The sequence below is a fragment of the Tasmannia lanceolata genome, unplaced genomic scaffold, assembly GCF_043159265.1.
Source record: "Tasmannia lanceolata isolate RefF3 unplaced genomic scaffold, GAP_Taslan_0.1 ptg000020l, whole genome shotgun sequence".
NCBI classification, from domain to species: domain Eukaryota; kingdom Viridiplantae; phylum Streptophyta; class Magnoliopsida; order Canellales; family Winteraceae; genus Tasmannia; species Tasmannia lanceolata.
In genome coordinates, this window is record NW_027518697.1 from 31244217 (window position 1) to 31271892 (window position 27676).

At 40.5% G+C, this 27676-nt stretch overlaps 1 protein-coding gene across 2 annotated transcripts in view; it reads right to left on the bottom strand.

Moving 5' to 3' along the window:
* Window positions 1-12911, bottom strand: part of LOC143854097 (serine/threonine-protein phosphatase PP1 isozyme 3) — an 87440-nt gene extending 74529 nt beyond the window's left edge. The window contains exon 1 of one of the 2 annotated variants that reach the window (XM_077363853.1): window positions 12381-12910. In XM_077363853.1, the coding sequence (XP_077219968.1) occupies window positions 12381-12558 (178 nt within the window). In that variant the 5' untranslated portion in view covers window positions 12559-12910. Of the gene's footprint in view, window positions 1-12380 lie in introns of both variants that reach the window. The other variant, XM_077363852.1, reaches the window with a different exon arrangement.
* Between the last annotated feature and the right edge of the window lie 14765 nt (window positions 12912-27676).

Consider the following 27676-nt stretch of genomic DNA (forward strand, 5'->3'; position numbering starts at 1 on the left):
CAGGACGTTGTGTCACGATCCAGTGCAGAATACAGGGCCACGCCTTACACAAGCTGTGAATTAATTTGGCTACGGTCGTTTATGTCAGAGATTGGATTCTCATACTCCTCACCTGCGTCCCTCTACTGTGACAACAAGTCAGCCATTCACATAGCTATGAATCCGATATTTCACGAACGAACTAAGCATATAGAAGTGGATTGTCACTTTATTCGTCACAGGATTCAAACAAGCCAAATTCAAACCGAGTTCACTTGAACGAATGATTAGATTGCAGACATGTTTACCAAGCCGTTGAATGGAGTTCGATTGAGTGATTTATGTAACAAGCTGGGCATGTATGACATTCATACTCTAACTTGAGGGGGAGTGTTAGAATAAGCTTATGTAGCCTAAGGGTATAGTCTTTTCATATTCTTTTCATAATAAATATATATGTGTGTGTTAGGCCAAGTAGGCTAACACACAACATTTCATTCTCAAATCTCTCTGTTAACAATAACAAACAAAAAGTAGAATATATTAAATAATATGAAAATTAAAATAAATAAAAAACAGAAAAAAAATGCAGAAAAAAAAACAAAAGCAAGCGTAACTTGATAGATCTAGCATAGTAGATGTATAAAACAGTCAAACAATAAATTACACATATACAGTAAATCTATTATTAAAAGATGAAATATATAAAAAAATTATAAAAAAAACATGGAAAACAATAAAATACGCATATATAACATGTTTTTTTTTTTTTTTTGATGGGCAAGCTGGGGTTAGGCAAGACCCCCACCAGATTCATATAAAGAAATAAGCAATACAATAGATTAAGGAGGCTGAAAAGGCCAGCAAACAGGGAACAAGCTCCCAGCATAAAAGCAGCCAAAACAGCGGCAATAAGGACATTAAATTACAGAGAGTCTTCATAGCAACGATGAATCTTAAACTCCCAATAAGAGATGTAGGAAGAGAGACCATCATGGCATCGAAGGAAGCAAATAGGAGGGAGTACATCGGGGGATGATTACAGCCGAGGGTATAAAGATCCGGAAGAGTCTTTGGCAAGCAGCTCTAAAAGGTCATCCGGTGCATCCAAGGGAGGGAGAACTTCTCCTCTGCAAGAGCAATCACCTTTGGAGAGGTAGTCGGCAACGACATTGGCCTCTCTCCAGATGTGTGAAATTTTCCAAGAGTGAAGATTAAGTAACTCTTTTTTTATCTTGGAGTGGATGGGGATGGCTCTCCAAGGGCATTGACTTTTGGTTGTTATGATATGCACTGCTAGTAAGGAGTCAGATTCAATCCAAGAGTGACTGAAATTATGGATTTTTGCGAGGTGAATCCCTTGGAAGATTGCCTGGAGCTCAAGTATGTGAATTGCCCCAGGATCAGCAGGGAGAGAAAACATTGAAAGGCAATCCCCTTCAGAGTTTCTAATGGCTCCTCCAATGCTTCCCTGATCATTTGCGAGAGAAGCGTCTGTGTTGATTTTGACCCAGTGGCTTGGGGGCTTTTCCCAAGAACAAAAGGATTTCGGCTTTACTTTGGGGTTGCAGGGGAGGTTAAACAGGGCAGCACAACTTATGCTTTCAGCACTCGGAGGGTCACATCTTTGAAGAGCAATGAGCTTGGATTTAACCTGACTAATAATAAGATGAAGAATTTGCTGTTTGTGCTGTCTTTTGTTGTCATGGACTCTGATATTTCTTTCGTGCCAAATGTTATAGATAGCTGCCTGGAACAGAAGTTTAATTGCAGTGCTGAGTTGACCTTTGCCTTTAAACTGGGTTCTGATCCATTCTTCTTCCTGAATAAGACCAACAGACCTTCTTTTGATATTTAGTTTTCTGAGGATAGCTTGCCATATCCATTTGGAGTAAGCACATTCGAAGAACAGGTGGGGAATGGATTCAGAGGATTGAAGGCACAATGGGCATTCATGAGGGACACGAATTCCTTGCCTAAGAAGCCTATCGCGGGAGGCAAGCCTGAAGTTAATTGCCTGCCAGGATATAAACGAGTGTCTCGGGATATTGCTAGAAAACCAGATGGTTGAGTGCCAGGTTAGAATTGGATTTTTGACCCTGATGGCTTCCCAGGCAGATTTGATCGAGAACTTTCCATTGGGGCAAGGTTTCCACACTACAGTGTCCTCCCCATCCGGGTCGAACAGAGCTTTGTGCAAAATTTTCTTGAGCTCGGCCAGGTGAGGGAGATCAATGATGTTGTCCCATCCCCCATCAGAGCGCAGATCGTTGACAGTACAGTTGGATGGAATATTTGTTGTAATTGAAGTTTGTTGCTGAATTATACCATCCGGGTGCCATGGCTGCTTCCAGAAGTCTATTCCCCTTCCATCAGCGATAATGTAGCACACATGCTCCTGAATCGAATTTCGAGCTGTGAAAATTCCCCTGAAACTCCATGATGGCCGGCTGGGCTACTTCATTAGCCACACATTTTGATTTCTAATATATTTCTTTTTCACCCATTCAGCCTGGAGAGATTTTTTATCAGAAATGATGTTCCAGAACATCTTCATTTTACTAGCTTTATTAAGATCGTGTAGCCAACGAATTCCCAGGCCTCCTTCACTTTTTGGCTGACAGATTCTTTCCCAAGAGATGGTATGGTAGAATTTTTTTGTATCCGAACCCGACCAGAGGAAAGTTCTAAAAAGACGCTCAATTTCATTTATGGTGCTCTGTGGAAGATTGAAAGCAGCAGTCCAGTAAAGTTGAAAGGAATTAAGAACTGTCTGAATCAGTTCGAGCCTTCCAGCTTTGGACAAGTGACGATTACTCCAGGAGCTGATACGCTTTCTTATTTTTGAGATCAAAGGCAGACAGTCTCTGGCACTAAGACGTTTTGAGACAAGAGGGAGCCCGAGGTATTTCACAGGGAGCTGTCCTTCAGGGATCCCAAGGGAGGAAATGAGTTGTTCTTCATATCAGAGAACCCCCCTGAGAAGAAAACTTCACTTTTTAACATATTAACTGTTAAACCAGAACAGCGAGAGAATTTCTCGAAGCAGCTGTTAATACCTTGAGCAGAAAGATGATTAGCATTAGCAAAGATTACTACATCGTAAGGAAAGAGAAGGTGGCTGATTTGGAGGCTTCCTCTTCGGAAGGGGGTAGTGATTTGATTTGCGGTTACAGCTTGGATGAAAATGGTGAACATTTCCATGACGATGCAAAAAAGCATGGGGGAAAGAGGGTCTCCTCGCCTAATGCCATTGGACGAAGATAAAAATCCTTTGGGGCTACCATTTATAAGAATAGAGAATCGGGGGCTGGTAATGCATTGGCGAACCCAAGAACACCAGGTGCTGTTGAAACCCATTTTTTCCATGAATGTAAGAAGAGAAGAGTGACAAACGTTATCAAAGGCCTTACGGAGATCCACTTTGAGACGCATGGAGGGTTTGGAGGGTTTGGAGGATTCCTTATGGAAATTTTGAATCAGATCATTAGTGAGCAGAATATTTTCTTGAATAAGTCTGCCTTTAACAAAAGCAGATTGATGTGGGCTAATTATATCATTAAGCACAATTCTCAATCTGTTGGAAAGAATTTTGGATATGATTTTAAGAAGAAAGTTGCAAAGGGAAATAGGACGGTACTGATCTGGGGTGTTAGAGTTGGGACTTTTAGGAATGAAACAAATGAGAGTTGCATTTATAGATTTCAAGAGCTTACCTGATTTGAAGAAGTCAAGGATGGCGGAGCAGACCTCATCCCCAATCAGGTACCAAAAGGATTTAAAGAACTCGCCAATGAAGCCATCAGGACCCGGGCTCTTATTACCATCACAGTGCTTGACGATGTCTTCAATTTCTTGCCTGAGAATAGGTCTGGTAAGCCAATCAGCTTGTTCGTTTGAGAGCTTATGCATAGGATCAGGAATGTCCTGGGAGCTGGGAGAGGGGAATTGGGAGTTGAGTATCTCGACGAAATAGTTGACAAAAGAGCTTTCAATTTCTGCTGGGTCAGTGACAATCTCCCCATTCTGATTTGAAGTGCCATAGATGTTGTTCTTGTTCCTTCTTTGATTGACAGCAGCATGAAAGAATCTGGAATTGGTATCGCCCAGGGTCAACCAGTTGTTCCTGGATTTTTGCCGGATAATTGACTCTTCCTGGATTGCAGTTTTGCAGTATAGATCTCTACTATCTGCCGTATCTTTTCTTAAAGTTGAATTTCCCGGGTCAGCTTTCAACTTCTCTTGCAAAACCTCAAGCTGTTTTCTAACAATTGGGAGCCTAATGTCAATTCTCCCGAAAGCATCTCTGTTCCAGACTTTGATGGCATTTTTAACAAAAATTAGTTTTTGAGAAAGCCTGTACATAGGGTTGCCGTGAATATTTACCGCCCAGGCTCGTTCAACCGCTTCATAGAGAGAGACATCTTCAAGCCAAGTATTCAAAAACCGAAAGGGTTTAGACCCCTGAGCTTGAGAATCACACAGATGGATGGGAGTGGTCAGAAATGATGGGGCATTTGTAATTACCAAAGGAAGATGGGAATAGGGATAGCCATTCATCATTCACTAAGACTCGGTCAAGTCTTCTAAGTTTGAAATTGCCTACCCTGGAACTGTTAGACCAAGAGAGGGTCTGACCAGAAGATTTAAGATCATGTAACGAGCAGTGATCAATGCATTGATTGAACTCTTCCATGTCAGTTCTCGAAGGATTAGATCCGCCATACTTTTCACCAATGAATCTGATGATGTTGTAGTCACCACAAGCAACCCAAGGAATATCTGAGTGATCGATTGATTTCAGGTCATCCCAGAGTCTCCTCCTGTGACCCCCATAATTGTGAGCGTAAATAGCAGTGAGGAGAAAGATTTTGTTGGATTGGAAGATTTTTACCTGACCATGAATGTGCTGATGAGATACTGACAAGGGGGAGAAGAGCATTACTTTAGGATTCCACAAAATCCAAATTCTACCGTTAAGGACATGATTGTAGTTAGCAACAACACTCCATCCTGGAGCAATGTCTTGCATATAAGAGGGCAAGAGGTCTTGGGTTGCTCTTGTTTCAACAAGGCAGAGAAGCTCAATCTTTTCTGATAAAATCAGAAAATTGACCGCATCTCTTTTTCCTGAGGTTCCGATACCTCTAATGTTCCAAGTTGCGATTTTTATCATCATCAGAACATGAGGGGGTGGAAATTTGGGCCACTCCTATGGCATACAAGGAACTGGAGATTGCCTGCAATGCAGGTGAAATGGAAGGGGCAAATCCTACTAATTTTGGGTGGTGATGGCCACAATTTGGAGGGGTGGTCAAAACAGTACCATTGGCAATGAGAGTATCTGCTATGGGGGTGGGATTTTTCAGGTTTTGGTCTTGATGATTTTCAGATGCAAGGGCAGAAGTACCATCGCATTGGTCCTGATTGGGGGCCTGCTCGATATCTTCATCTGGATTGTCGTCATCTTCTTCTGAATTATCAGCATTGTTTAGGGTATCAAACTTATTTGAAATTTTCACCCCCATACTGTGGGCAGGTATACACTTTTGAGTGGTATCCGGAGAGTGGGCATTAAGAGGTTCTGGAGGATGAGTAAAGTGGTTCCACGCTTTGATGAGTTTGTTCTTTTGCAGGCATTGTCTGAACTGGTCTCCACTCCTTTTTTGAATTTTGTTCTTTTTCCTTTTGGTTTTTGGGGCAGCTTCTTTCAGAATGAGAGAAGGTTTGACATTTAGTGCAAGCTTCTGGCTTCCATTCATACTGAACAGGTTGATCAATAATTCCTCTGGAAGTTTTTATCTGAATAGATTCTGGAAGTTCATCATCAACTTCGATTTCGACACAAATGCGGGCATAAGTGAGTCTGGTAGCATCAGTGGTCATTGAATCCATGTACAGAGGCGTGCCAATCGTGCTCCCAATTTTGCTAAGCCCATTTTGATTCCAAAATTGGAGTTGGAGATCAGGGAAACGAATCCAAATGGAGATGGATCTGAGTTCGTGTTTTTCAACAAGAGTTCCGTAAGTCCATTTCTTAAGGATTAGAGGACGCCCTGCGTAAAATTGGTTTGTTTCAAGCACATGAGTGCAGTCTTCAGGACAGGAGAACTTGAAGACAAAGAAACCCCTGCTCAGGGCAAATAACTAGAAATCCCCTTTTAGCTTCCACTTTCTGTTAAGATTCTCCTTGAGAGCAACAAAGTAGGGACGCTTGCCCATGAAGTAGTCGATCAGACAATTGTCCCACCTCTTGCTTCCTTCTATTTCTTCTTCATCTTTAAAAGTGGCCATTTTTTTACCAGAATGGTTTTTTCAGAAATTACCCGTTTGAGGGTGGGATCAGATGAATTTTTTTGAGAGGAGAAGAGGGTTTTCTAGGGCTTATCTTGGGGGCAAGGAGGGTCTGGGGAGGGTGATGTCTTTGAGGACAAGGGCGGGAAGTCAAAATTTGGAGTTTCTATTGGGCAGGAATGATGGCCTGGGGAGAGGAGGGCCCATTTTGAACCGGAATTTGGCTGAGGGATTCCCGCCAAGAAATTTTCAACTTGGGCTGCCACAGCAGGTCTAAAGCTAAGGACAGGACAAGGGTTAGGTGAAGGGTTAGGTAAAGAGCAGACCTGCTTGGCTGACCTATCCATGTCAGAGGTTTGGGGACAGGTGCTAGTCATAGGAGTAGGAGAGGTTAGGTTTATTCCATTTATAGCAATGATAGATGGAGGAGAGACGGCCATACCCGAAATAGACAGTGGGCTATCATTTTTGTTTTCGCCGGCAACATGATCTTCTTCTCCGATTGAAAGTTCTGGAGGGAGAAAAAGATCCAAGGTTGGAGGAGGCGGAGCTGGTTTTGCAATAGGTTTCCAATTGGGGGATGCGGATTGGTTAAAGGGAAAAGGTGGGACTGAAGGTTTGGATTTTTTGGTGGATTTAGGGAGCTCAGCACTAGAAGAAGAGTTTCTAGTGAATTTTCTGTGGACTCTGGTTCCTTTTTGTAGTGAGTGAAAGGGTCGTAACCCAATTCAGCCTTATCAGATCCGAAGCACATATCACCAAATAATCTGGAATGTAAGGGTTGGGGATCAGGGGCAAGGCCATCTTCAGATTTTGAGGTTACGCCTGAACTTAATGATCTTTGGGTAGGAACTTGAAGGGCATGGGCCCTAGAGTTAGAAGGTTTTTTATTCTCGAACTTCCAGTCTAGTGAGTAGTCGAAAAAGTTGTTCTTAGGGACTGAGAGAAAAGGCCAAAGTCCATCTTTCTCAATAGCACCAGAGGTCGAGTTTAAAGCTTCTGTGAATCCCAAAGGGGAGTCTTCCTCTTCAGATTGCAGAGGCTTACCTGAGACTTCAGGGGGTTGGGTTGCCTCTTGTTCCTTTTCAAGATTTTTTCCTGCTTGATATTTTTCCCTAAGATTTCCGACAAAATCGAAAACAATGGAATCAGGGACACTTTGTGCTGTATAACGAATCATCATGTTTGATATATCTTGGGTCTTCCCATCCAGACCTTCTGGAAGCTTGGGCAGTGGTACCATTGAAGAAAAAAGGTAAAGTGCCGTGGAATGTTTGTCTCTTAGCTACATTGGGGGTCTTTTGGAAAGAAAGAAATTCTAGAGTCTTTGAAGGTGTGGAAAAATCTCCTCATTTCTTATTTATTAAAGTGATAGCAACGACTATTGCTTGGGTGGAGACTCTACCTTCTTTTCGGCTTGTCTCGGCCTTTGACCGATGGGAGGAATGGAAGGAGGTATGCTCAAGTGTAGAAAGAAGACCATTGATTGTTCCGGAATGGGAAGCCCCTCCGATCGGGTTGCTAAAGCTTAATTTTGATGGCTCTAGAATGATTAACCCCCGTCCAGGTAGAGTAGGTTGATGCAGGAGCATCCCCTAGAAATCGTGCATCAGTCTTCATAGGCTCATTAGCATAGGATTAGTTTGCTAATAGTGTAGGGTAGTTTTGTCATTTCAGTTGTTCGTGTCCTTTTAAGTCCTTTTTGGTTTGATAGGGGTAATAGGTCATTTTCTTTTTGTATGTTGGGCTGATGTACTAAGCCCATCTCCTTCTTTAAGGTTTCAGCTTTTTATGAATATTATTGGAGACTTAGGGTTTTGCTAAGTTGGGAGAAATCCCTTTTCTAATTGGAATCGTTTAAGGTAATAGGAGCCTAGGAGCTTGTGATTCAAGCTCCTAATCTACCTTTGTATCTTCTACCCTTGTATCTTGCAAGGATTTTACCTAGATGTAGCAAAGGCTGGCGTTCCCTCGCCGGATCCGAACTATTTTCCATTGAAGAAGCATAAGCATCATCAAGAACAGTCCGATTTTTTTTTTGTCCTTTTGTCCTGAACGTTTACGGCCTCTTACATTAGTGAAGATTCAAGTGAGGAATTAAGGGATTCATGAGTTCTCTTCTTGAATAAAATTGCATGCAAGGTGTTTGTGGGAATTCCTGTGAAAGGCACTAGTTAGCTTCCAAACAGCCTCTATTGACCAATCGGTGCTATGAAGCCTCTAGTGGAAAAACGATTTGCAGACCTACTTCTTTCTTCGGGAGTTGGGTTTTAATGTCATTTGCAAGCTAGCACATTCACTTCCGCGATTTACCCTAAGTCAAAATTACAGAGCGTCATTAATTCGTCATCTGAAAGCTCACTCTTTTCTGTCAGATCTAATGGAACCGAACATCATCTTCGAGCTTTGCACTTCCGCTGTTTGCCCTACGTCATAAATCGTATCAGAGCTTCCCTGCAAGTATTGACCTGTGTCAGTGGCGTTCTAAGGAGTTCTAGTGGTGAAGTTCTTTGCGCCTTTTCAGGTCCTAAAGGGGTAGCAGATACAAGCGAGGCGAAGGTTAGGAGCCGTCCATCAGGGAATCAAGTGTTTGAAAATAAAAAGAGACCAGCAACCCTAATTTTTGTGTAGCATCCCGTGAAGAAAGAAAAATCTCAATTGCAATGAGTGGATTGAAGGAGGAACTGCCCATTGTGCTAGTAATCGGTAAGTATTTCCTCGTTCCTTCTTATTTGTTTATTATTTTGCTGTGAATCCATGAAACTGAAGCTTATATCTGGTCTGGATTACGTGATTTAAAATAGTATTAGAATACTTAATCCAAGGGAAAAATTCTTTTATTCTTTTTTTTTGGTAGGTAAGCTGGGATTGAACCTCCAACATCCAAGATGAAGAACAAAGCCTTGACCATTGAGCTAGAGGCTCAATCCCAAACACGCTAACTGAGCATGCAACAATCATACCTACAATGATATATATACGGTACAAAAAAGTAAACTAATAATCATGAACTTTGGATTATGATAAAATGCATGGAGCTAAAATATCATGACTAGAATCATGCTAAAACAGTAAGCTAAGCATGCATAAAACTACAAAAGAAAGACAGATAATCAAATCTTTTGGACATTGGTCTCATCTGCAGTTCTGATCGGTACTAAGCCTTAACAATAGGAAGTGAGTGCTAGGCTCTTGATCGGTACTGTAAACTATTGATTCCCTACCGAGCTCAATTTGAATCCCAAAAAACAAGTTGTTATCGGAAAAAAAAATGTGAAAATAGAAACAAAGGAAAACCAATATTTATTTTTGAACTAAATCAAAATGTAATCTAGAATAGAATGTGCATCATAAAGCAAGCTAATAGTCCTAGAACTTATTAAAAATTTAAACTAACATAACACACTAGTAAATATTTTAAGAATGCAATCTAAAAGAAAAGATTAAAACTTTAAAAACAAAAAAACTAAAAGTACTTGATTGAAATCAAATGAGGGTATAAGGTTGTGTTGCTCCTCAGTTACTTTGCTTGGGGAGCTCTAGAAGTCAACCTGATTATATCTTATCAGAGTTGAGCTCTAGAATCCCTATAAAAAGAATGCTTTGAAGCCTTGAAGACAACACAAGCTTAGGCGAAAACTATTGGAATTTGATATGGGACTAAAAACTTATTTCTCAATCAGTAGGAAACATTCAAAGAAGTTTTCAGAAAGAAATCAAGTGGTGTATAGCCAAGGATGAATTTTACAAAACTAGGTTTGATTTTTGTTTGGAAGCAATGGGGATGATTAGAACTAGGATTTTACTACACATCCATTGAGTTTATGTGGAAAATCGTCTTAGATGAATTCCAATTGAAACAAATCTCTTCGGTGGAAGTTGGTAAATTTCTAAATTTAATTCCCATGGATGAATTGCCTCTTACCAATTGGCACGGCGAATTATGCGATCAGTAGTCACTAACTATCAATCGGCAGCAAGGCCAGTTGATTGGCACTGACTCAATAACGATTTGTACTAATTCAGTCTCAATCTGAGATTTTTGCAATACAGGGCAAATCCTAAGGGAAACCAAACCGATAATAAGGGCTTGATGAAATTTTGAAATGGTGCGTTTGAATTTGGGTTAATTAGAATAATTTTACGTTACCTTTATCAAAAAAGAAAAAAAGAATAATTTTACGCTGAAATCCCTAGGGTTATTTTTAGAAACTGCAAATATAAGGTGATTTTCGAAAATGGGTGTCAAGTAGAGAAATGCTTCAATACAAACAAACACAAAATTCATCATCATCAGGATACAAAACCTCAGTGGTTGACTAGTGTCAGGCCAGGCATGAACAAAATGAGTTGTCTACACTAAGAAGACACGGCTGTGTCATTGAACTTCCTAACAACCATTCCTAATAAGCCATGAATCCAACAGTAGATTAATGACCATTTTTAATGAAAAGAATGCCATTACTTGATAAAATGACAAATATATCCCTATTTTGATATACATTGCAATATTAGGAGAGCTGTTTGGGGCAGCCCTAAAAAAACATGTCTTGATATCATTTCCCTTTAGCTTGATATTAGGCAGAAGAACTGTTGATTACCTCATAGAAGTCCAATCCTCAGGTATGGTCATGACAGTTTTTATTATCTAGGAAGGTATTTGTAATTTGTGAAAGAACGGGACTTCCTAGTGCTGAGTCTTCAATGCTGAAGTGGTTTAGGAAACAATGGATTGGTAGAATATCGAGAGCTGCAAAACATTCTTGCTCTAACTTATCTCGACATGTATAAGTGGTCACCTTATGGTTCCCTTCACTAATAAACATTCTGGCTATATGTCTAAGATTTTCTATATCCTCTTGGTTAGAAACTTTCTAAACTACCATTGGTAATGATTTATCTAACAAATGGGTTTGCAGAGGCCTTTAAAATTTGGGATCATGTTCCTTTGCTTTTGCGTCAGTTTTTTATCCTTGAAGAAAAGATTTTCTCCCAACACCAAAATACCAACAAAAATAAAATCATAACTAAAGTGGAAGAGCATGCCGTTCAAAAAAGAACTAAAGCGAAAGACTGTGAACCACAATGCCCAAGATAACGAGGAATTACATAATGAGAAAACTATCAAACTTGGGCATACAAAGTACTAAAATGATGTATAAATAATAAGAAGCAGAAAAAAGTTATTTCCAAAAAAGAAGCAGAACTGAGTAAATAAGAGAATATCAGTGCGGACTCGAATAAGAACTTGGAAAAGGTAAATTGGAGCCGACTCAGGTGAGTCGACCATTGACATGGGGAGTTTTGAAACGGTGCTTGATAGAAACAAATTTCAACTACAAAAAAGACAAAATAACTTGCAAGAAATAAAAATATACACAAAATCATCAACCTTCGTCCAGGGAATTCAATTCCTCCTATATTCCAGTGCAATTATTCCACCACAATAGCAGAATTGTGGATAGGGAACTATACTATACTAACAATATTAGCTACCTACCTAATTTGATGTAGAAATTTCCACGATCAATGATTGGACCATGCAAGATAGAAGGTTAACTACCAGTAGGATCAGTACTTGACAAAAATTTCAAGACAACCCCGAAAATTCACATCCCTAAATAAATCTAGACAAGTGGTCCTAATTTCCAACTTCCCCAATAGCCACCCAAGAAACCCACAAACAGAATTTGATCCCCAATTATCCAAAACGACTTCTACTAAAGATGGAAGAGAATAAGGGAAAGAAATTCCTCATTGAAAGTGAGAAATGAAAAGAACCCATTTCACAAAAAACAATTTAATCGTGGAAATTGGATCGAAACGTGATTGATCTTCTTAGAGGAAAGATCGTCCTCTTGACCCACTTCGAGGGAAGGAACAGTCTACTTAATGGAAAACCCACTTGGCAGCCACTTGACCACTTCCTCTAAAACTCCTACCCAAGCCAATCTAGATATTGTAACCCTTATCTCTAAAACTCCTACTCATACCAAACAACTAGAAAGCAAAGTACAAAATTATAAAAATCCCAACTAATTTATTCCACTATAAGCATGTAAAAAAAGATTGCAAACCCTTGTAAGAAGAGGGATTCAAAGAATTACCGCAAATTTTAATGGGTGCCTCGAGCTCCAAGAGATTGGGCTGCTGCATAAATATGTCCTTTGAGACAACACAGAGCTGCCGGATCTCGGCCTCCGAAAGCTGGACCTGCTTGCCGGGTTTACTCCCTCGAACTTCTAGAAGCCGATTAATAATATCATCCAGAACACCAGGGTCCATTTCTATCTCCAAATTAGTCAAGAAATAATAAGACAATAAACAAAGAGAAAAAGAAAAACCCTCCCTTTATTAAATGGCTGAGAGATGAGAGATAAGAGGATCCCCTTTTTGTTTTCCTTTTCTTCCCCTCTCGAGCTTTTGAAACATTCCTCTCACGATCGCTGTTGATTTTTGAGAGAAAGGAGATTCTTTGAGGGGAATTTTGTAACTTTAAAGGGGAGGAGGATGAAAAGGAGGAGATTGCTGACCTAGAGAGGGAGAGGGAGAGAGTGCGCAGTACCAAGTACCAACACGCAGAAAGACTACTCAGACTCGGAGAGAGAGGTACCGACACAGCCAAACTGAGAAAAAATCTCTTTCCGTCAAGGAAAACTGGGTTGTACTGCGTGGACCCACTTTTACTTATACGGTGAATCCCATCCGTTGATCTTGTAGCCCACCACAGATCTGAACCCTCTCCCACCCTCAAAGTCACCTGGCCAACGGGTGGGCCGGGCCAGGTTGCCGTATGCGTCCGGGTGGTACCTGGAAAGGCTGGAATTTTACAGGGAGGACCCCACCCGTACGGGCCGGATGGACCCGCGGGTCACTTTGGTTTTTTTTTTCCGCTGTGATGATCCAAACCGTCCATAACATAAATAGGTTGTGCCAAAAAAATCATTTTCATAGGATGATCCTATGGAAATGATTTTTGGGCACAACTTATTTACGTTGTGTTACATCACATTGACGGTTTAGATCCTCTTATGATGTGGGCCGTATGTAATTTCTGAAAAATACAGGACTTATAAGGGCTTACACCATATAAAATCTCAATCATTTAGGTTTTTAGGGGCACATGTGGGTCCACCCGGCCCGTTCCAGTATTGACAGGACCCATACAGGCTGGGTTACTAATTTAGTGACCTGCCACGGGGTTGACCCATGGGTCCGGGTCATTTTTTTGCCAAGTCTGCTACAGCCTTTTTAAGTTGGCTCCGAGTCATTGATTCGTTTGGCCGCCTGAGTCTTATATAGATGGAATATGTAATTGACATTCGACATTGCACTAATGGAGTTGTTCTCCACTAGGATAGAAATCTTTGGATAAGTTGTCCGAGATTCCCTACTATATCCTATCCATTTACTGTTCTCCGCGAGGATAGAAATCCTTGGATGAGTAGTTCGAGATTCGCTACCATGACTGTATACCCTTCAGTGATGTCGTTCTCGATGTTAACGTGGAAGATTTAGACTGGTTGTTATCTTCGAGGGTAGAAAACTTAGGACAAAGTAATTTGAGATTAGTTACTATAAGTGTATATTTTACCCTACCCATTTGATGTCGTTCAAGAAATTGACATGGAAGATAGGGTCGACTATATAGGAGATTTTATATGATGTGTAGCAATATAAACCCCTATTTCTCAAATAGTACGGTATAGCCCACTGCATAGGATGATCCAAGCCGTCATTTGTTGGGACACAACGTAAATAGGTTGTGCCCAAAAATCAAAAATCATTTCCATAGGGTGATCTCAATGTTAGAAGGGTTGTAATCCCCGGGCAAAATCACTAGGAGTAGCGGAACTAGAAATCACATAGAACAAAAAATTTCTCCTCGATTTTGCCCGTTAACTCACGACCTAGATGATTTAAAGGTGATTCAAATTAAAAGATGGAACATAAAAATACCTTTGTGGTTATCTATAGTGACAGCCTCTGCTTGATTTACTCGTCGAACGCCCACGAACGATCCAATCGTTGCGGACCCGCAAGTTGAACCAATGGATTCCTTCAAATTGCACGAGGGAAAATCGAATAACTTTTATTCTGATGTAGGTATTGATCATTTGATCATATCAGGATCCTAGATGGGAATATCAAATTTATTATATGGAGCTTTAATGGTGTTTTCTTCTTGAAAACAAGAAGTAGAAGAGGAAAACTAGAAGGAAAGAGGAGAGAAGGGAGGAGAGTTGGGTGTTTTTCCTTTGGAGTAGGGAAACAATTTCCAGCATGAATGTGATGTCCCAAAAGTCCCTTTATGCTTATATAAAGTGTATTTGCTTCTTATTTAGTTTCATATAGTTTCTCCATAAAAGTAGCTAAAAGAGAACTAGTTTTTTTAGGGAAAATGACCAAAAAAATAGACTTTTTCCCTAAAATATTGTGTTAGAGAGGGTGTTTTCTAAATGACCAAAGAAAGGTAAAGTTGAGGGTGTTTTCTAAATGACCAAAGAAAGGTAAAGTTAACTACTTTTTTCCACTGAGGACAGAAATGCCCCTTAGTCATTTCAACCACTTTTTACTTTTGCTTTACATTTTACAAGGGAAGTGATGTATCTGCCCCCTTTTTTACTTGGGACAGCCCCCTCTAGTGTATTTATGAATTCACTTCTACACTATCGGGGGTTGTCCCAAGTAAAAATAAGGGGCGTATCATTTCACTTTCACTTTATGTTTTACATAGTGGAAGTGATATATTCGTCCCCTTTTTACACGGGACAACGAATTTCCTTATACACTATAGGGTGTTGTCCCAGTAAAATTAGGGGGTAAATATATCATTTCACTAATGTATTTATCTTACACGTGCGTAAGATAAAACAAGTCCTTGGTTCTACCATTTTCAGAGACAATGTAAGGGTAAGAAAAGCTTGTATACCATTTAAGATAGTTTGAACCACTATGGAGACACTATGAACCACTATTTAGACCCTATGAACAACTATTAGACACTCTAATAACTGTGAACCACTAATTAGACCATATGAACCACTATAAACCACTAATTTACACCCTCTGGACTACTATTTGACCCTCGAACTGCTATGAACCACTAATTAGACCCTCTCAACCACTAATTACACCCTCTGAACCACTATATGACTCTAAACCACTATTTGACTCTCTGAACCACAAATTAGATTTTCTGAACCACTGTTTTATCCTCTAAACCACTATGAACCATTAATTACACCATCTGAACTACTATTTGACCCCCTGGACCATTATGAACCACTAATTAGGCCCTCTGAACCACTATTTGACCCTCTAAACCACTAATTTAGAGGATGCAATTAGTGGTTCATAGTGCTTCAGAGGGTGTAATTAGTGGTCCATAGTGGTGTAGAGTGTCAACTAGTAGATCAGAGGGTGTAATTAGTGGTTCAGAGAGTCTAATTAGTGGTTCACAATGGTTTAGAAGGTAAAATAGTGGTTCAGAGGGTGCAATTAGCAATTCATAGTGGTTCAGAGGGTTAAATAGTGGTCCAGAAGGTGTAATTAGTGGTCCCTAGTGATTCAGAGGGTCTAATTAGTGGTTCATAGTGGTTAGAGTATCTAATAGTGGTTCATAGAGTCTAAATAGTGGTTCATAGTTTCCACATAGGGGGTCAAACTATCTTAAATGGTATTGTGGGAGCCAGTCCCCCGTGCCGTCGCCGCGCGCGTGTGGTATGTTTCAAAGGGGGTGTTAGTGAATGTCTGTTTTTTCTATGTGAACTTGGGATCGGGGTCCAAATTTCGTAGAAAAGAGAATCTCAGAGTCGCCATCTAGGTTAGGGCCTACAACCCGTGATTTACTCTGTTTTTTTTAGGCATGATCTTGATAAAGATCTAAGTAAGGGATATGGTTACATTTAGTAGTTTTAAAGAATTTTAGCAAAACCTTAGCTTTCTGGCCTTTCTCATGATTTATCTTATCCCTATTTTTCGGTTTAAAAGGAAAAAATGAAATAACGCAGGAAAAATCGGCTAATACTATTTGAAATAGTGGTGTTTACTGCATGATTTGGGTCCTCAAGGGATTACTCCCAAATCATGTAGCGACCGCCTCAATTTCGATAGTACTATAATTGTATCAAAAAGTGGGTTTTAGTTCCATCTGTTTCTCCAACACCATCAAGGCACTAGACCCTTACCTCAATCTCTTTTGTCTATGGAAGGACCAGAGATAGAGTGGTGGGATAAGGAGAGGGAACGTAACCTTATTTACGAAGAGGAGGTAGGGATTTATGCTATTGGCTTCAGCGCAAAAGGATCCCCAAACCCTATAACTACCCACTACCGGGTTTTATATTTAAAATACAGAAAGCTGGAAAATTAACGTAAATATACCTAGCAGATGGGTGTTATAGCTTCCAAAAATTCAATAGAACAACGACGCCCGTAGAGTGGTGTCATTCCAAGTCCTCAGAAATCCGGCAGAATGCCGATGCCTAGAGATGGAAAGCCCCTTGAGTATTTCTCTCTCTACTCCCTCTCTTTGAAAGCAAAAGAAACTGAAGTTATTGAGTAATATTTTCTTCAAAATCTAAAAACTAGGATAATCTAGAGGTTTTTGGAGTTTTCCTTTTGATCTGATTTTGAATTTCTGATTTGAAATTCTGATCTAGTTTTTACATCTACCTTATAGGGTTTTCGGGAAAAAATCGTAATTTGCGATTTTACCATTGAAATCGTAAATTGCGAATTTGCCCCTATCACAATGTGTCGGCAACTAGGTTTTCAAGAGTTTTCAGAACTTTGGCAGATCATAACTCCTTTGTTTGGACTCTAAATCGCTCACGGTGAGATCCGTTGGACTCTTTGTGGCAAGGCGAATCCAACGAACCTGGTTTCATGATTTGAATTGGCATGGGTAATTTTTGTACGTTTTTTACTCAAAGTTAACTTTTGGTTAAATGCAGTGTAAAAACGGGTTTTTTGGTTGTGCCGCAAAAGGCGGGTACTGTACGAAAACGGGCTTTCAGTTTTAACTTTGAGACAAATTAGTTTTTTGGGAAATATTCTATGTTTCACAAACTAGAGAGAGTTCGCGAGAGAGATCGGGGTGCCTTGTTGTAGACACCCCATTTTGCTCTGCTTTGATTAAAAAAGAAATTAGGGTTTCGCTGTCAATTTTTCAGTGTTTTCTATTCCGGTGTTCGTCCCTTACGCTTTCTCAAATCTTTCTGGTCATTTCTGCAATGTTCTGATTTTTTTCCGCTAAAGTGCGGAGAAGGGTTATTCGTGAGAATCCGAGCAAGGGAGAATTTGTACCCGTTTGGTGGGCCCGCATTGAACATTTGTTTAAAATTGAATCAACCGGGGGCCCACATTGTGGGGCCCACGTTGTGGGGCCCGCGTTGTGGGGCCTCAATGGGGCCTCTTGTGAGGCCTCTTATGAAGAGCAATGATGGTAGCTCTCCACTAAGACAACATGATGGGCCCTCCACTAAGAACAATAATGATGGATTCTCCACTAAGAAACATGATGGGCCCTCCACTAAGAACAATAATGATGGATTCTCCACTAAGAAACATGATGGGCCCTCCACTAAGAACAATAATGATGGATTCTCCACTAAGAAACATGATGGGCCCTCCACTAAGAACAATAATGATGGATTCTCCACTAAGAGGGACAACATGATGAGCTCTCCACCAACATATCTCTCTCTCTCTCTTTCTCTCCCTATATATATCTTCCTTCCCATCCACACCAAAAAAAAAAGAGAAATTTATCTTCCATTATCTCTTTCTCTTCCATTATCTCTTCTAATCACTCCCTCCAATCCCTTTCCTCAATATATTCTTCCATCCCTCTCCCTAATATTCTTCTTCCATTATCTCTTCACTCCCTCAATCACTCCCACTAAACACTCCAGAGAAAGCGAAAGACGGCGGAGCGGATCGGCGGCGGCAGGATTTTTTATATTTTTTTGGATTGGGCGGAGATCTTCACCACAGGTAGGTGCATTGTTCTCAAAATATTTCTGTATTTTTCCGAATTTTTCTGATTTTTTCCGCAAATTGTGTTTTAAAAATGGAAAACTCTTCAAAAAACATCTTTTGACGAAGAAAAATTAAATTATATACCAAACAGATTCTAAAATTAATGAAATTTCGTGGGAAAATAATATGTTACTGATTCATTTTACCATGAATTTATAAAGATTTTTGGAGTTTATTTGGTATATTATTTAATATTTTCTTTGAAACTTATCAGATTTTAGGAGAATTTTTACTAACATCAGATCATCATTAAAATTCATAAAATTTTTACAGTAGTCTTATCTTCCATATTACTTGTTACTGTAAAAGTTTCGTGTTATTTGGATCTGTTTTAATATGGGATGTAGTGTTAATTTATAATCTGGTCTGGAAATTGTAAAATCCGAAATTGGTAGTAAATAATTTCTAAAATTCATGAAAATCTCACTGCATGCTATTTTGATTCATATAGTATTTCTGTAGAAATTTCATAGAATTTAGAGTTATATTTCTACTAGTTTATGTGTTAATTGTGCAATCTGGACATTTAATGGTTTAATCAAGATTAAATGTGAATTTAATGTAAAAATATGCAAAACTCATCCTGTAAGCTACATACATTTTCATCTTTCTGCTGTAGAAATTTCAAATCATTTCGAATTTATTTGCAACAATTTCACTTGTAAAACCGCTCATATGCTTAAAATTGATAAAATCCATGGAAAATTCGAAATTAATTGAAAATCATATAAAAATTCCTAAAGAACTTTAAAATTCTGTCACATGTTCACTCCTTAATCCATTGAAACAGAAATTTTAGGATCTTTAGATTTTCCTGGAAAAATGGCCAGTGCATCCATAATCGTATCCCAATTGCAACTTGATCTTTGACAATTTGAATATTTAAGTTATAGCATGTTGTTGGCTCCGAGGTTATTGTCCACGGAAATCCTGAGATTCTGCCAGGCAATAAGATGCTATAACCTAAGTATTAAATTGCACAAGGAAAGAGCGCACGATTCCCTCATTTGGATGCCATTCAAGGCCGAAATTGGTGAACCCTAGAACCATTGGTAATCCTTAAATGTCTAGAAACTGAAAATCTTCGAAATCTGAAACTCATTAACCTCGAGAACTTAAATCGATTTATCTTGTGTCTTTCGGAACCATTGGATTATGGTTTCCAATCTAAGAACCATTAGAGCCCAATTTAGGAACACTGGTGTCGTGCCGTGTCCTAGGTTTTAGGGAGTCCTAGAGTTAGGAGTCCAGCCTCATCACGGACGCTTGCTATGAATAGCAACCGTACCATAGGTCTAGTTACACTAGTCACCCAATCTTTCCTTAAGACAAGCCTAGTAAACTAGGATGTAGGCAAACCTGCATTAGTCTAAGGAACAACTTGCATTTAGATAAGAATCATGCAGCATCTTAGATGAAATCCTAAGATAATAAAATCCTCAACTTGAATTAAATAACTACTTTTAAAACTGTTGAAACAGTCAAATCCGTTTAAGTCGGTGTCCTAGTTGAGTTAGGCATAAGTAGCTTAGCTTAGGTGCACCGAACTACGTCGACTCTGATCCCAGTGAGGCTTGGGTACGTAGGCAGCTTGGATGTCTGACGGCATACCACCCGCGAGTCGGCACCACAACAAATTGTGGTGTTTTGTATATTAATTTTCTTGTAAATACTTAATCAAATCAGTTAGGGTTTTCCATGAAATTAGAATTCTAGGAGAATTTTCACTTAGAATGAATCCAGACAAATTAATAAATCAAGATACACATCTAGGATTCACATTGAAATTAGATTCTAGGATGCATGTCACTTAGTTCGCACATTAACATAGAGTTGAATGAGCCATTTAAAATAAATTTAAAAGAGTTAGCTTTTGGAATCGAAGACCGATTATCGGACAAGAATGGTGCATGTGGTGGATAACTCCCCATACCTTCCATTCTCGTAACCAGGTAGCGAGTCTAGATTTCTGGTTAATTATGGGTCCTAGATCCCACATCTAGGTGGCGACTCTGTCAGTCTCTTTCGTGTGGAATTCGGATTGCCTTAGTGATCCCAAGTCCACAGGAAAGACGAATTCAGATCAATATTAAAATGCACACGCCAATCGCGTGGGAACGAGAGACCAAAGGAGAGTGCGCGGCGGCTCGCGCCCCACGCCCCTCTCGCGGGATCATGTCCCACAGTCTGGCGACTCTGCTGGGGACCACCTAACTTCATTACAATTCCAAAGGATAACTCATTTGAATCTATTTTAACTGGCTCATGAAAACTCTATCTCTTTTATGCTTGTTAGATTAGTTTGTATGCTTTATTTTCTCATCACATATACTCAAACTTAATCTAACAAAACCTGAAGGCATCATAGATTGCGCGAACTTATTGCACACACTTACATCACTTTCATCTAAACCCCTGCATCTCACATGCACACACGTCCTATTTTAGGAACCCGGAGTGTTATCTAGCATGGTTGACTGGGATTTCATCACCTGGTGCCTCTGTGCTAGAGAAGCATTCCACCCTTAGCCTAGTACCTTTATGGTACGTAAACGGATCTCTTGTTCACGTACTGATACGCCGGACACTGGTACAGTATATCGAACAGGGATTCGCGCTAAGGGAACTCTTGGCCTTACCCCTAGATTAACCCACACATGCATGTAGTATACGAACACATGTGCATCACGTGTGTGAGCCTAGTTTAGGATATCCTACCTATTTGTGTCTAGATTAGGCCGTAGACCATCTTCTAATGGCTACGATCGGTTCTAGGTACACAAACAAAGTCATGAGTCGAGATCCTCTCTCCACTCCGCTAGATTAGGATTAGGGTTGATGCCTTCAGGTAACACTGATAAAATGTGCAAAGATTAAAAAACTTTCCCTTTGGGGTTAGGATTTAAATCCCATTCATTTCCAAAGATCTCATAGGATTAGTCATTCATGATCCATCCGTTGAAAGCAATCTTATGCTATCTCATCTCATCTCGATCGTACGATTTTTAATCTTATATTATCTGATTCGATCGAGTATCCATACTTCCTTTATATTGGTAGGAACTCATCCTAATCTCATGTTCATGTAATCCTGATTATCCCTGTATCCTTTCTCCTGGCTTACAGACACCATGTCTACTCGTACAATTCTTGATTGGATCCGTGGTACATTAAGAGAATCCCATATCTATGCCATAAGTGAGCAAGAGAAAAATCTCTTCGGTTACGTGGCCACCATCAAGCTCGATTGGGGATTACTCTATGCTGCATCAGAGTGTTGGGATCCCGATCATCATGTCTTCCGTTTTGGCAACCAAGAAATGTGTCCCACCTTTGAAGAATGGTGTGCCTTATTGGAATATCCTGTAGATGGCCCTCTGGTGAAGCCATCTTACGTGTCGGATTATCGTCCTTTGTTCCTTCGCTTGATGAATAATCCAGATGAATCCATGAACTCTTTCATCAAAGACCAGGAAGTGTCCATGCAACAACTGATTGACATTTACCCTCCTGTTGGGCATATTGGTGCTGTTGATATTCAAAAAGCCCGAGGTCGCGCTCTGAGATTCTGCGCCTTTGCTAGGTTCCTCACTGTCCAGCCTTCTCGCTGTGCGTCAGCTGTTCTCTTGGACCTCGTTGATCAGATGGATCGTGGCGCCAATCCAATTCCTACTATGCTTGCAGAAACCTTCAATGGATTGGATGAGATGGCTCGTCTTCGTGCCAGCTCAGGTCCAGGCTCTTATGTTCGATCTTTTGTTGGGTCCTTCTCAGGATGTCCTGCATTACTTCACGTGTGGTTATGCCACAAGCTAAAAATTGCAGCTCCTGTGCATTTTGATCATACGTTATACACCTTCAGTGAATGGCGTCATGATGTTTCTTTCAATCATAAAGGCGATTGGGCTGAGTGGTTGAGTTCTCGCCATGAAGATCAGATTTATTGGCAAATCCCTGGAATCCAAGAAGCTGTCTTCAATACTGGAGAAGCTAACTACGTTCGCCTTCTTGGCCTCAAAAAGACTTCCTTTTATATTCCTGCCAGGATTCAGCGTCAGTATGGAAGGGAGCAATCCATTGTGCCTCCCCTTCGTCATTTCTATCCGCCTGAGGATCTCAAGCCCAAGATTGTCAAAGCCGTTTCATCTGCTTGGGATGTTCGAGTCATCAAATCTTTCAAGGAGTCAGTTGAGGAAGATAGTCGTCCAAAGAAGAAGTCTAGAAAGAGTGCTTAATGTCATGTTTTCTCTTATCAGTCTATCTTTGAAAGATCGAACCATGTACTCAAGCTTTAATGATCTATCAATAAAAGTTCACCTTTTTCTTTCAGTATCTTCGTCTATGCATACATCAGTGTCTACTTCTTTCTGATTTTAAATATGTCTTTCAAATATTACAGGGCCGTAGACACCATAGCTAACCCTAATACTCCTTGGGTTCGGGTCTCTTCTCGATTACAGAGGAAATCTGTATCCCCGCCACCTTCTCTGAGAACCCCAGCATCTCATTCTTTCCCGTCCTCATCCTCACCAATGGCAGAAAACCAGGACAGTCCTCCACTCGCTGCTATCACCGATACTCTTACCTTGATTCTCCGGCAGCTTCAAGAACTCAAGGAAGAGAACCAAGTTATCAAGGCTCAACTTTCTGAGAAGTTCGGACAATCGTTGTCCAAGGATAAAGGGCCTGTGCACCAAGCAGCTACTTCAGCAGCACCTGTCCAGCCAGTGTTCATCAATATCCATGATAAAACCGAAGAAGATTTGGAAAAAGAGCAGTATAGCGAGAATCGCAGTAGACCTTCTCAGTCCATGGTTGATAAGTCTGTTATGGAGAAATTAGAGACTCTTACCAGAAAAGTTCAAGACATTCAGTTTCAAGACCAGGGTAGTTTCAATCCCAGTGATCTTACTCTATTTCCCGAAATCCGCCTTCCTGCTAATTTTCAAATGCCCGATTTCGACAAATATGATGGTGTGGGTTGTCCAATCACACATTTACAAATGTTCACCATCATGTGTCAGCCTCAAGGCTTATCTCCTGAGCAAATGGCTCAATTGTTCCCAGTTTCCCTAACCAAGGTTGCTAGGAGATGGTTCATGGTCTTGGACAAGACTCGTTACAGGACATGGAAGGATATCGGCGAGCAATTCATCAGGCAGTTCAAATATGATGATGGGACAGAAATCACCAGAAAGGATTTAGAGAGAACAAAACAAGACTCGAGAGAATCCTTTCTGATTTTTGTGAAAAGATGGAGGAGAATAGCAGCTCAGATGATGGAGCGCCCGTCTGAGGAGGAGCAAGTCCAGATAATCATGAAAAATATTTCCCCCCAGCTCCAGTATCACATGTCATTGCAATACTATCCAGACTTCAAACACTTCATTGTGGCTGGCACCCAGATAGAGGAGGCTATGGCTCAAGGTGTATTCAACCGTAGCAACCCAAATCCTAGAGATTTCAAAAAATCCCCACCAGCCCAAGTCAGTAGTATCTCCCATTCCAATGCTCAATCCTCTAAATCCCAGGAACCTCTAGTAATGGACTATGCTCAACCTGCGACCGCACCTCGGCAACAAGCCCGGGTAGAATTTACTCCTCTTCCCATTCCATCTTCGGAGGTGCTTAAGCAGTGTCTGGCTTCAGGTCGCATAACCCTACCTGCCACCCGGCCTCCCCCCAATCCTTTACCTGCCAATTGGCGAGCCGACCTACACTGTGAGTATCACAGGGGTCCTGGTCATCTTACAGACAATTGCATCGCCTTGAAATTCAGAATCCAGAAACTTATTGATGAGAAAGTCATTGCATTCCAACCAAGACCCAATGTTACCCAAAACCCGCTACCTGGTCATGCTAATCCTCCCGCTGCCGTTAATGCCATAACCATAGGAGATCCTGAGTTTGACCCTCTCACCCTCATATGTGCTTTAGAACCCATTTCTGAACCCGAAATCATCTTCTGTGATGAATCATACCTGAGGGAGTCTGTACCTCCCTTGGTAATCACCTATGAGCCACAAGTCCCTCAAATTATCACCTATGGTGAGCCAGAATTGGATGAAGTCAGACATGTGACAAGGGGTGGAAGAATTTTCAAACCTGCTGAATTAAGAGTCGAAAATCCAGGGGCATTGGCTCGAGGAGAGGAGCCGCAATACGTGAAGGACCCAGATGATGAAGTTGTTCAGCAGTTGAAGAAAACTCAGGCTGTCATATCTGTTTGGGGGTTGTTGATAGCATCGAAGAAACACAGAGAGGCTGTGTTGAAAGAACTGAATACCACACAGGTGTCCTCAGAAATATCTCCAGAGCAACTAGCTGAAGTTGTCGCTCTGACACACGCCACCAGGGCCATTAGTTTCTCAGACCAGGAGCTGCCTCCTCAAGGTCGGAATCATGCTAGAGCTCTTCATGTCACTGTTGTTTGCGAAGGCAAGAAAGTACCGTCTGTGCTGGTAGATAATGGATCCGCGTTGAATGTATGTCCATTAAGAACTGCCATTACCTTGGGTTTCGGTCCCACTGATTTTGCCGAATCAACCCTTGGTATCCTCGCATATGACAATACCCGCAGAAATGTGGTCGGAGTCCTTACCACCAGGATCGTTATAGGCGGTCAAGAATTTGAGGTGGAATTTCAAGTTATTGATATCAAGGCCTCGTTCAATATACTTCTGGGACGACCCTGGTTGCATAAGGAAGGTGTTGTTGCCTCAACCCTTCATCAAAAACTGAAGTTCATTAAAGAAGGAAAATTGATCACTGTCAGAGGCGACGAAGAGCCAGAAATAGGGCAGATAACAGGAGAAACTCGGATCCTTCCAGTTACAAAAGCAGATGATTACAACTTGAATGGTTTCGCATTCGATGTTACTGCTATTTCCTATGAAGATGCCTCTCGGGAGGAGTTGTATTTGCCTTTTGCCATCAGTCCTGTGGTTGCCAAGATGATGAGAAAAATGAACTACTTTCCGGGTATGAATTTAGGCCGTGATCCAAGCAAAGCGTCTCATTGGCGCCCAATCAAAGCAAACTCTGGAGTTTTCGGTCTAGGGTATATACCTACTGAGGAGGAGGAGGAATCCATGAAAGAATTGTTGAAATTGAAGGAAGAAATCCGCCGCACTGGAAGGGTACTCCCAATGACTCCATATTCCTTATCAATGAATGGTCACTTTATCAAAGAAGGTGAGACTTCTCCATACTATGGGTTTTCTGAACCATGGTATGACTCAGTAACAGGGATCATGATACCGGGTTTTGAAATATTCAGTGGCCTTGCTCTCCCAGAAACAGAACCGCCGGTATATTGTGTTGAAAAAACTGTTGAGGATTGGATAGTCTGCCTTGAGCCAGATATGTTGGGGTCTTTGTTCGAAGAAGATGTGCCTGATGTTGTTTGTCAGGAGTTGCCCGTTTTAGATCATTCTAAAAAAGCAAGAAGAGACTGACTGTGAAGATGTGCTAGTGGCGGTTATTCAGGGCGATGCTACCTTTACTGAACCTCAGAGTCAAATTGCACCTGCAACAGAAAATCTTTCCAACTGGAGTTCTGATATTTTTCCATCTTATTTTACGGCTAAGTCAAGTCCATACAACTATGTTCTCTTATTCTCTTTGAACATCATACAAATATGATACCTCATTTCTTTGGAACTCCGTAAAAATACGGTATTCCATTCTCTTCAGGTCCATACAACTATGGTCTCTTACTCTCTTTGAGCATCATACAAATGTGATGTCTCATTTCCTTGGAAGCCGTAAAAATATGGTATTTCATTCTGAGTCCATTCAAAAATGGTCTTTTCTCTTTGAACATCATATAAATGTGATGTCGAGCGGCACCGCAGCGGGATTTTTTTACTACATTCCAATTCTAGGACTTCGTTTTGGGTTTTACATTAGGTAGTAAATGCTTGCGTCTAGGTTCCGTAGAGTCTTTTGTCGATTAAAGCTACGCAAAATGGTTCTGTCATTTTGACTTTGGTATTCGATGACTACGTCATCTCTACCAAAGAGGGGCATCTGTAGACACCCCATTTTGCTCTGCTTTGATTAAAAAAGAAATTAGGGTTTCGCTGTCAATTTTTCAGTGTTTTCTATTCCGGTGTTCGTCCCTTACGCTTTCTCAAATCTTTCTGGTCATTTCTGCAATGTTCTGATTTTTTTCCGCTAAAGTGCGGAGAAGGGTTATTCGTGAGAATCCGAGCAAGGGAGAATTTGTACCCGTTTGGTGGGCCCGCATTGAACATTTGTTTAAAATTGAATCAACCGGGGGCCCACATTGTGGGGCCCACGTTGTGGGGCCCGCGTTGTGGGGCCTCAATGGGGCCTCTTGTGAGGCCTCTTATGAAGAGCAATGATGGTAGCTCTCCACTAAGACAACATGATGGGCCCTCCACTAAGAACAATAATGATGGATTCTCCACTAAGAAACATGATGGGCCCTCCACTAAGAACAATAATGATGGATTCTCCACTAAGAAACATGATGGGCCCTCCACTAAGAACAATAATGATGGATTCTCCACTAAGAAACATGATGGGCCCTCCACTAAGAACAATAATGATGGATTCTCCACTAAGAGGGACAACATGATGAGCTCTCCACCAACATATCTCTCTCTCTCTCTTTCTCTCCCTATATATATCTTCCTTCCCATCCACACCAAAAAAAAAAGAGAAATTTATCTTCCATTATCTCTTTCTCTTCCATTATCTCTTCTAATCACTCCCTCCAATCCCTTTCCTCAATATATTCTTCCATCCCTCTCCCTAATATTCTTCTTCCATTATCTCTTCACTCCCTCAATCACTCCCACTAAACACTCCAGAGAAAGCGAAAGACGGCGGAGCGGATCGGCGGCGGCAGGATTTTTTATATTTTTTTGGATTGGGCGGAGATCTTCACCACAGGTAGGTGCATTGTTCTCAAAATATTTCTGTATTTTTCCGAATTTTTCTGATTTTTTCCGCAAATTGTGTTTTAAAAATGGAAAACTCTTCAAAAAACATCTTTTGACGAAGAAAAATTAAATTATATACCAAACAGATTCTAAAATTAATGAAATTTCGTGGGAAAATAATATGTTACTGATTCATTTTACCATGAATTTATAAAGATTTTTGGAGTTTATTTGGTATATTATTTAATATTTTCTTTGAAACTTATCAGATTTTAGGAGAATTTTTACTAACATCAGATCATCATTAAAATTCATAAAATTTTTACAGTAGTCTTATCTTCCATATTACTTGTTACTGTAAAAGTTTCGTGTTATTTGGATCTGTTTTAATATGGGATGTAGTGTTAATTTATAATCTGGTCTGGAAATTGTAAAATCCGAAATTG